This window comes from Hemitrygon akajei, chromosome 4 (assembly GCF_048418815.1).
Source record: "Hemitrygon akajei chromosome 4, sHemAka1.3, whole genome shotgun sequence".
Lineage (NCBI taxonomy): Eukaryota > Metazoa > Chordata > Chondrichthyes > Myliobatiformes > Dasyatidae > Hemitrygon > Hemitrygon akajei.
In genome coordinates this window covers 2,757,047-2,771,095 of record NC_133127.1, presented here as the reverse complement: position 1 = coordinate 2,771,095, position 14,049 = coordinate 2,757,047, and the positions used below count along the sequence as shown (strand labels likewise).

Sequence of the window (14,049 nt, the reverse complement as noted above, 5' to 3'; positions counted from 1 at the left end):
GTGTCTAAAATTATGATGGGTATAGATAGAGTGAATGCAAGCAGGCTTTTTCCACTGAGGCCAGGGGAGAAAAAAAGAGGTCATGGGTTAAGGGTGAAGGGGGAAAAGTTTAAAGGGAACATTAGGGGGGCTTCTTCACGCAGAGAGTGGTGGGACTGTGGAATGAGCTGCCAGATGAAGTGGTGAATGCAAGCTCACTTTTAACATTTAAGAAAAACTTGGACAGGTATATGGATGAGAGGGGTTTGGAGGGATATGGGCCAGGTGCAGGTCAGTGGGACTAGGCAGAAAAATGGTTCGGCACAGCCAAGAAGGGCCAAAAGGCCTGTTTCTGTGCTGTAATGTTCTGTGGTTCTATGGTTCTAGGTGGACCACAGATTACAACAGGAAATAAAAAAGGCAAACTAAAAGGACAATGTTATGGTAGTTATGGGAGATTTTAACATGCAGGACAATTGGGAAAATCAGGATGGAAATGGATCTCAAGAGAGTGAGTTTGTTGAATGACAAAGAGATGGCTTTTTAGAGCAGTTTGTCAGTGAGTCAGCTATATGTGATTGGGAACTATGTAATGAACCGGAGGCAATTAGGAAGCTTAAAGTAAAAGAACCCTTTGGAACCAGTGATCACAATATGATTGGGCTCAACTTTACATTTAATAGTATGAAATTAAAGTCTGATGTAGCAGTATTTCAGTGGAATAAAGGAAATTACAGTGGTATGAGAGAGGAGTTGGCAAAAGTTAATTGGAAGGAGCTGCTGGCAGGGATGTCAGCAGAGTATGAATGTCATGTGGTTTCTGGGAAGAATGAGAAAGGTGCAGGGCATGTATATTCCAAAAATGAAGAAATACTTAGATGGTAAAATAGTACAACCGTGGCTGACAAGGGAAGTCAAAAGAAAGGGCATTTTTTAAATTGAACCAAGAGGCAGAGATGGAAGAGGTAAAAGAAGCTCGGAGAGAAGCTGTTTTTTTAACTGATTGGGGAAAAGAGGCTAGACTGCGCAGGCACATGATGTAGTGCGTCAAAGGTTTAAAAGAAAGACCGCCATATACAGCGGCCATCATCGTAGCGGCCATTGTCAGAGTGGATTGAGTCAGAATGGGACAGCTTTGGCTCAATCAGGCAGAAGCGAGGTTGAATGGGACACGACTGTGCAAGCACGTGAAACTCGGCCTCTGAGATCAGCGGGGGAATTTAAAAAGCGAGCAGAGGCTGAGTACGAGCTTCACTCCAGGTGAGGTAAGGCCGGGTAAGCTCCTTTAATTAATCTAATTAGCTCAGGAGTAGGTAATGGAGGCAGCAGTTAGGGCAGTTGAGTGCTCGGTTTGCAGTATATGGGAAGTCAGGGTGAGCACTGTTGTCCCTGATCACTACACCTGCGAAAGGTGCATCCAGCTGCAGCTCCTGACAAACCGTGTTAGGGAACTGGAGCTGGAGCTGGATGAACTTCGGATCATTCGGGAGGCAGAGGCAGAAATAGACAGGAGTTACAGGGAGATAGTCACCCCTAGGAGTCAGGAGACAGGTAGTTGGGTGACTGTCAGGAGAGGGAAGGGGAATAGACAGGAAGAGCAGAGCACCCCTGTGGCCGTTCCCATCAACAATAAATATACCGTTTTGGAGACTGTTGGTGGGGACGACCTACCAGGGACAAGTTGCAGTGGTTGCGTCTCTGGCACCGAGACCGGACCCTCAGTTCAGAAGGGACGGAGGGAAAAGAGGGGAGCAGTAGTGATAGGGGATTTGATAGTTAGGGGGACAGATAGGAAGTTCTGTGGAAGAGACCGAGAATCCCGGATGGTCTGTTGCCTCCCTGGTGCCAGGGTCCGCGATATCTCGGATCGAGTTCTCAGTATTCTCAAGAGGGAGGGTGAGCAGCTGGATGTTGTGGTCCATGTAGGGACCAATGACTTGGGTAGGAAGAGTGAGGAGGTCCTGAAAGGTGAGTTTAGGGAGCTAGGTGCCAAGTTAAAGGACAGGACCTCCAGGATAGCAATCTCAGGATTGCTACCAGTGCCACGTGCAGGTGGGTTTAGAAATAGTAAGATAGTGCAGATCAACACGTGGCTGAAGACATGGTGCAGGAGGGAGGGCTTCAGATTTATAGATAATTGGGCAGTTTTCCAGGGAAGGTGGGACCTGTTCCGGCGGGACAGTTTATATCTGAACTGGAGGGGGACAAATATTCTTGCAGGTAGGTTTGCTAGAGAGGCTTCAGTGGATTTAAACTAGATACAAGGGGGGGAGGGGAACCAGAGTGTAGGAACAGATGTATGGGAGAAGGAAGGAAAAGAAGACAGTAAAGTTGTTTGCACTGTTAGAGATAAACAGAGAGGAATAGGTGGAGAATTTCTTAAATGCATTTATTTTAATGCTATGAGCATAGTAAGAAAGGTGGATGAGCTTAGAGCATGGATTGATACCTGGAAATATGATGTTGTAGCTATTAGTGAAACATGGTTGCAGGAGGGGTGTGATTGGCAACTAAATATTCCTGGATTTAGTTGCTTCAGGTATGATAGAAACGGAGGGACAAGAGGGGGAGGTGTTGCATTGCTTGTCAGAGAAAATATTACAGCGGTGCTTTGGCAGAATGTATTAGAGGGCTTGTCTAGGGAGACTGTTTGGGTGGAATGGAGGAATGGGAAAGGTGTAGTAACACTTATAGGGGTGTATTATAGACCACCTAATGCGGAGCGAGAATTGCAGGAGCAAATTTGCAAGGAGATAGCAGATATTTGTAGTAAGCACAGGGTTGTGATTGTGGGAGATATTAATTTTCCACACATAGACTGGGAAGCCCATACTGTAAAAGGGATGGATGGTTTGGAGTTTGTAAAATGTGTGTAGGATAGATTTTTGCAGCAATACATAGAGGTACCAACTAGAGAATGGGCAGTGTTGGATCTTCTGTTAGGGAATGAAATAGGTCAGGTAACGGAGATATGTGTTGGGGAGCACTTCGGGTCCAGTGATCACAATGCCATTAGTTTCAATACAATTATGGAGAAGGATAGAACTGGACCCAGGGTTAAGATTTTTGATTGGAGAAAGGCTAACTTTGAGGAGATGCAAAAGGATTTAGAAGGAGTGGATTGGGACAATTTGTTTTATGGGAAGGATGTAATGGAGAAATGGAAGTCATTTAGAAGTGAAATTTTGGGGTACAGAATCTTTATGTTCCTGTTAGGTTGAAAGGAAAGGTTAAAAGTTTGAGAGAGCCATGGTTTTCAAGGGATATTAGAAACGTGGTTAGGAAAAAGAGAGATACCTACAATGAATATAGGCAGCATGGAGTAAATGAGGTGCTTTAGGAATATAAAGAATGTAAGAGGAATCTTAAGAAAGAAATTAGAAAAGCTAAAAGAAGATATGAGGTTGTTTTAGCAAGATAAAAATAAATCTGAAGGGTTTCTACAGTTATATTAATAGCAAAAGGATAGTGAGGGATAAAATTGGTCCCTTAGAGAATCAGAGTGGACAGCTATGTTTGGAGCTGAAAGAGATGGGGGAGATTTTGAACAATTTCTTTTCTTCGGTATTCACTAACGAGAAGGATATGGAATTGTGTACGGTAAGGGAAACAAGTAGGGAAGTTATGGAAACTATGACGATTAAAGAGGAGCAAGTACTGGCACTTTTAAGGAATATAACAGTGGATAAATCTCCAGGTCCTGACAGGATATTCCCTAGGACCTTGAGGGAAGTTAGTGTAGAAATAGCAGGGGCTCTGACAGAAATATTTCAAATGTCATTAGAAACGGGGATGGTGCCGGAGGACTGGCATATTGCTCATGTGGTTCCATTGTTTAAAAAGGGTTCTAAGAGTAAACCTAGCAATTATAGGCCTGTCAGTTTAACGTCAGTGGTGGGTAAATTAATGTAAAGTATTCTTAGAGATGGTATATATAATTATCTGGATAGACAGAGTCTGATTAGGAACAGTTAGCATGGATTGTGCGTGGAAGGTCACGTTTGACAAATCTTGAATTTTTTGAAGAGGTTACAAGGAAGGTTGACAAGGGTAAAGCAATGGATGTTGTCTATATGGACTTCAGTAAGGCCTTTGGCAAGGTTCCGCACGGAAGGTTAGTTAGGAAGGTTCAATCATTAGCTATTAATATTGAAGTAGTAAAATGGATTCAACAGTGGCTGGATGGGAGATGCCAGAGAGTTGTGGTGGATAACTGTTTGTCAGGTTGGAGGCCGGTGACTAGTGGTGTGCCTCAGGGATCTGTATTGGGTCCAATGTTGTTTGTCATTTACATTAATGATCTGGATGATGGGGTGGTCAATTGGATTAGTAAGTATGTAGATAATACTACGGTAGGTGGCGTTCTGGATAATGAAGTAGGTTTTCAAAGCTTGCAGAGAGATTTAGGCCAGTTAGAAGACTGGGCTGAACGATAGCAGATGGAGTTTAATGCTGATAAGTGTGAGGTGCTACATTTTGGTAGGAATAATCCAAATAGGACATACGTGGTAAATGGTAGGGCATTGAAGAATGCAGTAGAACAGAGTGATCTAGGAATAATGGTGCATAGTTCCCTGAAGTTGGAATCTCATGTGGATAGGGTGGTGAAGAAAGCTTTTGGTATGCTGGCCTTTATAAATCAGAGCATTGAGTTTCGGAGTTGGGATGTAATGTTAAAATTATACAAGGCATTGGTAAGGCCGTATTTGGAGTATTGTGTACAGTTCTGGTCACCGAATTATAGGAAAGATATCAACAAAATAGAGAGAATACAAAGAAGAATTACTGGAATGTTACCTGGGATTCAGCACCTAAGTTACAGGGAAAGGCTAAACAAGTAAGGTCTTTATTCTTTGGAGCGTAGAAGGTTGAAGGGGGACTTGATAGAGGTATTTAAAATAATGAGGGGGATAGATCGAGTTGACGTGGATAGGCTTTTTCCATTGAGAGTAAGGGAGATTCAAACAAGAGGATATGATTTGAGAGTTAGGGGGCAAAAGTTTAAGGGTAACACGAGGGGAATTTCTTTACTCAGAGAGTGGTAGCTGTGTGGAATGAGCTTCCAGTAGAAGTGGTAGAGGCAGGTTCGGTATTGTCATTTAAAGTAAAATTGGATAGGTATATGGACAGGAAAGGAATGGAGGGTTATGGGCTGAGTGCAGGCCGAGATGGCCTGTTTCCGTGCTGTAATTGTTATATGGTTATATGGAACTAATGGAAGGCTTGTCCACTGTCTAAATGGGTAGAACTCAAAATTAAGCAAGGGGGATTGTACTACAGACAATAGCCACTGGGACATTGGGGAACAGATATGAACACCACAAAGTCAATAAGACACAAGAGCAGAATTAGGCCACTTGGCAATTTGCTCTGATCTGCCATTTCATCGTGGCTGAATTATTTCTCCTCTCAACTACATTCTCCTACCTTCTCCCCATAACCTTTGATGCCCTGAGTAATCAAGAACCTATCAACTTCCACTTTAAATATACCCAATGGCTTTGCCTCCACAACTCTCTGTGACAATCAGTTCAACAGTTTCATCACCTGTGGCTAAAGAAATTCCTCCTCATCTCTGTTCTAAATGGATGTCCCTCTATTCTGATGCTGTGACCTCTGGTTCTAGACTCACCCAATAGTAGACCATAAGAGATAGGAGCAGAATTAGGCCATTTGACCCATCAAGTTTGTTCCACCTTTTCATCATGGCAGATCCATTTTTCCTTTCAGCCCTGATATCTTGCTTTCTCCCTGTGTCCTTTTATGCCCTGACCAATCCACAATCTGTCAACTTCTGTCTTAAATATACTTAAAGACTTGGCCTCCACAGCTGCCTGTGACAACAAATTCCACAGATTTGCCGTTCTCCGGCTAAAGAATATCATCCTCATCTCCGTTCTAAAAGGACATCCCTCTATTCTGATGCTGTGTCCTCTGGTCTTGGACTCCCCAAACATAAGAAACATCCTCTCCACACCCACTCTATCAAGGCCTTTCAACATTTGATATGTTTCAAGGAGATCCCCTGTCTTTTAAACTCCAGTGTGTACAGGGCCAGAGCCATCAAATACTCCTCATACATTAACCCTTTTATTCCCAGCATCACCCTTAGGAACCTCCTCTGGACTGACTCCAATGCCAGCTCATTTTTCTTAAATAAGGGGCCCAAAACTGCTCACAACACACCAAGAGCAGTTTGACCAGTGGCTTACAAAGCCTCAGCATGCTAACATTGCAGTTGCCTTCCTTACCACCCACTAAACCTCCAAATTTTGGGAATCCTACATGAGGACTCTGAAGTCCCTCTGAACCTCTAATTTTGTATTTTCTCCCCGTTTAGAAAATATTCCATACCTTTATTCTTTTCACAAGTGCATGACCATACATTTACGAACACTATATTTCATCTACAACCTCTTTGCCCATTCTACTAATCAAAGTCCTTCTGCAGATTTCCTGCTTCCTTTACCTGCCCCTCTGTCTATCTTTGTATTATCTGCAATCCTGGCAACAAAGCCATCGATTCCATCATCCAAATCATTGACATATAATGTAAAAAGAAGCAGTCCCAATACTGACCCTATGAAATACCAGTAGTCACTGATAGCAAACCAGAATAGGCGCCTTTATTCTAATTCTTTGCCTCCTAGATAGATAGATAGATAGATACTTTATTCATCCCCATGGGGAAATTCAACATTTTTTTCCAATGTCCCATACACTTGTTGTAGCAAAACTAATTACATACAATACTTAACTCAGTAAAAATATGATATGCATCTAAATCACTCTCTCAAAAAGCATTAATAATAGCTTTTAAAAAGTTCTTAAGTAGTTTACTTAAATACATTAAATACAATCAACCCCGGCACTTTAACATATCTTACTCCTGGCGGTTGAATTGTAAAGCCGAATGGCATTGGGGAGTATTGATCTCTTCATCCTGTCTGAGGAGCATTGCATCGATAGCAACCTGTCGCTGAAACTGCTTCTCTGTCTTCTGGATGGTGCTATGTAGAGGATGTTCAGGGTTTTCCATAATTGACCGTAGCCTACTCAGCGCCCTTCACTCTGCTACCGATGTTATACTCTCCAGTACTTTGCCCACGACAGAGCCCGCCTTCCTTACCAGCTTATTAAGACGTGAGGCGTCCCTCTTCTTAATGCTGCCTCCCCAACACGCCACCACAAAGAAGAGGGCGCTCTCCACAACTGACCTATAGAACATCTTCAGCATCTCACTACAGACATTGAATGACGCCAACCTTCTAAAGAAGTACAGTCGACTCTGTGCCTTCCTGCACAAGGCATCTGTGTTGGCAGTCCAGTCTAGCTTCTCGTCTAACTGTACTCCCAGATACTTGTTGGTTTTAACCTGCTCCACACATTCTCCATTAATGATCACTGGCTCCATATGAGGCCTAGATCTCCTAAAGTCCACCACCATCTCCTTGGTCTTGGTGATATTGAGACGCAGGTAGTTTGAGTTGCACCATATCACAAAGTCCTGTATCAGTTTCCTATACTCTTCCTCCTGTCCATTCCTGACACACCCCACTATGGCCGTGTCATCAGCGAACTTCTGCACATGGCAGGACTCCGAGTTATATTGGAAGTCTGATGTGTACAGGGTGAACAGGACCGGAGAGAGCACGGTCCCCTGCGGCGCTCCTGTGCTGCTGACCACCGTGTCAGACCTACAGTCTCCCAACCGCACATACTGAGGTCTCTCTAAGTAGTCCACTATCCAATCCACCATGTGAGAGTCTACTCCCATCTCCGTTAGTTTGTGCCTTAAGATCTTGGGCTGGATGGTGTTAAAGGCACTAGAGAAGTCAAGGAATGTAATCCTCACAGCACCACTGACCCCATCTAGGTGAGAGAAGGATTTGTGCAGCAAATACGTGATAGCATCCTCCACTCCCACCTTCTCCTTATACGCAAACTGAAGAGGATCCTGGGCGTGCCTGGTTTGTGGCCTCAGATTCTGTATTATCAGCCGCTCCATGGTCTTCATCACGTGCGACGTCAAGGCAACAGGTCCTGTCAATCAGTCAATCTTCTATCCATGCTAGTACCTTTCCTGTAATACAATGCGCTTTTACCTTATTAAGCAGCCTTCTGAAAATCCAAGTACACCATATCCACTGACTCTCCTTTCTCTATCCTGCTTGTTATTTCCTCAAAGAATTCCAACAGATTTGTCAGGCAAGATTTCCCCTTAAAGGGACTTCGGTCTATTTGGTCTATTTTATCATGTATCTCCAAGTATCTTGAAGCCCCATCCTTAATAATGGACTCCAACATCTTTCCAACCACTGAGGTCAGGCTAACTGGCCAATAATTTCCTTTCTTCTGTTTCCCTCCCTTCTTAAAGAGTTGAATGACATTTGCAATTTTCCAATCAATAAACAATAGACAATAGACAATAGGTGCAGGAGAAGGCCATTCTGCCCTTTGAGCCAGCACCGCCATTCAATGTGATCATGGCTGATCATCCACAATCAGTACCCCGTTCCTGCCTTCTCCCATATCCCTTGACTCCACTATCTTTAAGAGCTCTATCTAACTCTTTCTTGAAAGCATCCAGAGAATTGGCCTCCACTGCCTTCTGAGGCACAGCATTCCATAGATCCACAACTCTCTGGGTGAAAAAGTTTTTCCTCAACTCCATTCTAAATGGCCTACCCCTTATTCTTAAACTGTGGCCTCTGGTTCTGGACTCCCCCAACATCGGGAACATGTTTCCTGCCTCTAGTGTGTCCAATCCCTTAATAATCTTATATGTTTCAATCAGATCCCCTCTCATCCTTCTAAATTCCAGTGTATACAAGCCCAGTTGCTCCAATCTTTCAACATATGACAGTCCCGGGAATTAACCTCGTGAACCTACGCTGCACTCCCTCAATAGCAAGAATGAGCTTCCTCAAATTTGGAGACCAAAACTGAACACAATACTCCAGGTGGGGTCTCGCCAGGGCCCTGTACAACTACAGACGGACCTCTTTGCTCCTATACTCAGCTCCCCTTGTTTTGAAGGCCAACATGCCATCAGCTTGTTACTAGATAGATCGATACTTTATTGATCATGAAGGAAATGACAGCGTCACTGTAGCATTGTAAGTGCACAGATATAAATATCAGAAGAGAAGCAAAAAGAATAAAAAATAAGTTACCACAAGCAGTCTAAAAGGAGGGAGTCATCACTTCCCCGGCTATAGGTTGACTCATTATAGAGCCTAATGGCCCAGGGTAAGAATGACCTCATATAACGCCCTTTGGAACAGCACAGTTGTCTTAATCTATGACTAAAGGTGCTCCTCTTGTCAACCAAGATGGCCTGACGAGGGTGAGAAACGTTATTCAAAATTGCCAGGATTTTTCGTAGGGTCCTTTGTTCCACCACAGCCTCCAATGTGTCCAGTTTGACTCCTATAACAGAGCCAGCCTTTGTATTCAGTTACCTGAGCCTGTTGGCATCACCCATGTTGATGCCATTGCCTCAGCACAGCACGGCATTCAAGATGCAACACTGCCTCTCCTTTGTCCACCCTGTTCGTTACTTCCTCAATGAGGTCTAACAGATTTGTCAGGCAAAATTTCCCTTTACAGAAACCATGCTGACTTTGAATTATTCTATCATTAGTCTCCAAGTACCTCAAAACCTCATCCTTAATAATAGACTCCAACATTTTCCCAATCACGGAGGTTAGGGTAACTGGCCTATAATTTCCTTTCTTTTGCCTTCCTCCCTTCATAAAGAGTGGAGTGACATTTGCAATCTTTCAGTCCTCCGAGACCATGCTAAAATCAAGTGATTCTTGAAATATCATGACCAATGCATCTGTTATCTCAGCAGCAACCTCTCTCAGGACTCTGGGATGTAGTCCATCTGGTCCAGGTGACTTATCCACCCTGAGACGTTTCAGTTTGCCTTGCATTTTTTTCCTTTGTAATAGCAATGGCACTCACTCCTGCTCCCTGACACTCACGGATCTCTGGCACACCGCTAGTGTCTTCCACAGTGGAGACTGATGCAAAGTACTTATTAAGTTCATTCACCATTTCTTTGACCCCCATTACTACCTCACCAACATTATTTTCTAGTGGTCCAACATCAATTCTCACCTCCCTTTTACTCTTTATATAACTGATAAAACACTTTCAGTATCCTGCTTTGATCTTTTCCCTTCTTATAGCTTTTTAAGTTGACTTTTGTTGGATTTTAAAAGCTACCCAATCATCCAACTTCCCACTCTTTTGCTACTTATATGCCCTTTCCTTGGCTTTAACACAATTCTTAACTTCTTTTGTCAGCCACGGTACCTACCATTTGAGAACAACTTCTTCTGTGGGACATATCTATCGTGCGCCTTGTGAACTGTTCCCAGAATCTTCAGCCATCTCTGTTCTCCCGTCATCCGTGCCAGTATCCTCTTGCATTTAAATACAGCACCTTCTGTCCTGCATATGTTGCCCTTTTGTATTTTGTCTCTATAGAAACATCCCAGGTCCTGGCACCTGGGAGTTAAACTACCATCTGTGTTTCCTTTTCACGTCCACAGAATTGCCTATCTGTCCTGCTGATTATAGAGTTCTCTGTTACTGCTGCCATCCTCTTCAGTTCCCTTCCCTTCTCAGCCACAGGGTCAGACTCATTAACAAAACCATGACCACTGTTGCTTCCCTTAAGTAGGTTGCCCACCCCCCCCCCCCCAGCAGTACTCAAAATGGAGTACTTATTGTTGAGGGGGATGGCCACAGGAGTGCTCTCTTCTCTCTCTTGAAAGCCACCCATTTATCTGTCTCTTGTGGTGAATACTTCCCTGTAGCTCCTGTCTATCACCTCCTCACTCTCCCTAACAAGCCGAAGGTGACCGACCTGCATCTCCAGTTCCCTAACCCGGTCTCTAAGGAGCTGCATCTCGATGCACCTGATGCAGATGTGGCCATCAGGGAGGCTGGAAATGTCCTGGAAATCCCACATCCGACACCCAGAACAGAACACTGGCTCACCTCTGCAGCTCTGTCCTTTGGTGCAAGGGTGGGCCTGGCTAGGTACACTGGGCATCAGTGAATGCCTGGCAAGTGATGCCACTCTGCTGACAATGTGTTCTCAGTAACAGGATGCCATGATGGTGCAGCGGTTAGTGCAACACAGCTGCAGCTCAGGGCATTGGAGTCTGGAGTTCAACTCCGGCTTCGTTTCCAAGGAAGTTTGTATGGTCTTCCCATGTGTGCATGGGTTTCCTCCGGGTGCTCTGATTTCCTCTCACAGTCCAAAGTAGGTTAATTCCTATTGTAAATTGTAGGGTTAAGTAGGTGGGTTGCTCATTGGCTGTGAGAACCTCTTTTGCACTGTATTTCTGAATGAAGAAATGTTAACGGAAGTATTGATATAGTCAGGAACTCCAAGAAGATATGTGTCAGTTCAGTAATGGTGCCCCCTCTGTGCTTTACTACCTACAGGAATGCTCGGACCCCTGCTGCGAGCCGGCAACATGCAGACTCAGGCATGGTGCAAAGTGTTCATCTGCTGGTGCTTGCTGTAAGAAATGTCAAGTAAGGCTCAGTGTGTCATCTTTTTGCATACAGCCCAAGTCTTGTTACACATAGGGTCTTGGGGAGCTAGGAGATCTCATAGTTCAAATGCTTCTGCTTCCATTTTAGAGCTGATCTCAAGACGATTCCAGACAGAAAGGGAAGTGTTTCTTTTCATTATTGACAGTTTACTTGCTCTCAGACTCCAAACTCCTCACTCCTCCACTTGTTGCTCATTTGGTAACTCAGTGACACAATTGGCTTGTAACATTGTTTACCTCACTTGACAGGGATTACTTGGTGTGTACACTGCTCGGGTGTGTTATCCCTGGGATTTGAATTCGTATTTTACAGTGATTTAGATCTCCTCACTACACAGTGCCTCTGTTTGTAACCCAGCTCCCTCATCTTCAGCACTATCATCCACCTTTCCTGCCATACTTCTTACACACAGCTCAGGCCACTAGTTGCACCATGCTCAAAATTTCCATTCCTAACTTTGTCTGAGGTCTTACCATCATCTGCCTCCACAACCTCTCCACTAACTGTACTGGCTCTCTGGTTACCAGCCCCTTGTAACTCTAGTTTAAACCCAACCTTGCAGCATTAATAGGTCTTCCTACCAGGATATTAGTCCCCCTCCAGTTCAGGTGTAAACCATCCCTTCTGTACACGTCCCACCTTCCCTGGAAGGGAGCCCAAAGATCCAAAAATCTTATACCCTCCCTCCTACACCAACTCCTTAGCCGCATGTTAAACTGTATGATCTTCCTAGTTCTGGTCTCACCAGCACATGGCACAGGGGGCAACCCTGGGTCACAACCCTGGAGGTCCTGCCCTTTAACTTAGCACCTAACTCCCTGAACTCCCTCTGCAGAACCTCATCACTCATCCTACCCATGTCATTGGTACCTACATGAACCACAACTTCTGGCTGTTCACCATCCCACTTAAAAATGCTGAGGACTCAGTCCAAGATACCCCGGACCCTGGCAACATACCATCCAGGAATTTTGTTCTTGCCGACAGAAACTCCTGTCCATTCCCCAAATAACAAATCCTCTAACACCACAGCGTGCATCTTCTCCCTTCTTCCCTTCTGAGTCAGAGAGGCAGACAGTGTCGGAGATTTGACTTTCCTCTGTTTGGTCAACTCCCTCACTAACACCCCACGCCCCCCCCACCCGAGACAGTATCCAAAGTGATACATCTGTTGTTGAGGGGCATGGTCACAGGGTACTCAGCACTGGCTGCTTAACCCCTTTCCCCTTCCTGACGGTCACCCAGTTTCCGGTGTCCTGCAGCTCAGGTGTAACTACCTCTCTATGTGTCCTATCTATCAGCCCCATCGCCTCTCGAATGATCCGGAGTTCATCCAGTTCCATCTCCAACTCCTTAAAGCAGTTCATTAGAAGCTGCAGTTGTCGTCATCAGGGACACTGGATGTCCAGTGGATGTCCGAAGCCTCGAAGAGCTAAAGGCTCAAGGTCATCTGGTCCACTCAGACGATGGCCACTGCGCTCGCCCCTGCCTTCCTTTAACTTGCTTTTGATAATCAATCCCAAATATAAGGGAATGATTATCCTTCAGTGAAATGTGTTCCTTGTGATGGGCAAGGTGAACAGTTGAAAATTCTCAGACTCGTCTATCTCACGCGCTGATCAACACAGCATCTCTGAAAAGCTTCACTGGGCAATGTATTGTTTTGAGATGGCTATTCTTAAATTTAACTTTTATTGTCTGGAGACCAGAATTTGTGGATTTCCACTGGGAAAATGAAGTAGAACGTCTATAGGTGAGGTATTTACATTTCACTGTGAACTGCCACTCCATCACACCAAGCATCCTGCAGTCCCAGTGAATGGTCAGCCCTCCTGCTCCACAGCAGGAGAAAGTGTGGGAGAAGAACTTTCAGTGGGAGTGGTGTTCACCTGGACCTACATTAACACCCACAAAGCATTCGAGGAACTCAGCAGGTCAAGCAGCATCTATGGAAATTAATAAACAGTGGACGTTTTGGGCTGAGACCCTTCATCAGGACTAGAAAAAGAAGGGGGAAGACCTGCCTCAACCATTTCTTTTGGCAGCTCATTCCATATACTCACCACCCTTTGTATGAAGTTGTCTCCTATAGGATTTTTAACTCTTTCCCTTGTCACCCTATGGTGCTTAGTTTTGGACTATCCTAGCCTGAGGAAAAGGCTGTTACCATCCATTCTATCTACACTACTCACTTTCATAAGGCCCTTCTTCACTTTCTTGTTCCAGAAAATGAAGGGGCAGTCTGGCTGACCCCTCACTGGAGCCCAGACCCTTCCAGCCCAGGCAACATCCTCGTAAATCCGAAAACAGGGTGACAAAGACTGTACACAGTACTCCAAGTCCGACCTCAGCAATGACTTACACAATTGCAATATAATATCCCAACTACCACACTTGACTGATGAAGGGCAGTGTGCCAGACACCCTTTTCACCACTCTACCTGTGGCAGCACTTCCAATGGACTGTGCACTCCTTGGACCCTCTAC

At 44.6% G+C, this 14,049-nt stretch overlaps 1 protein-coding gene across 1 annotated transcript in view; it reads left to right on the top strand.

The window, feature by feature from the left end:
- The window catches only part of LOC140725866 (disintegrin and metalloproteinase domain-containing protein 12-like), a 175,279-nt gene that overhangs the window by 136,278 nt on the left and 24,952 nt on the right, over positions 1-14,049 (top strand). Inside the window, exon 14 of the mRNA XM_073041810.1 lies at positions 11,449-11,541. Within this exon, the coding sequence (XP_072897911.1) occupies positions 11,449-11,541 (93 nt within the window). The remainder of the gene's footprint in view (positions 1-11,448; positions 11,542-14,049) is intronic.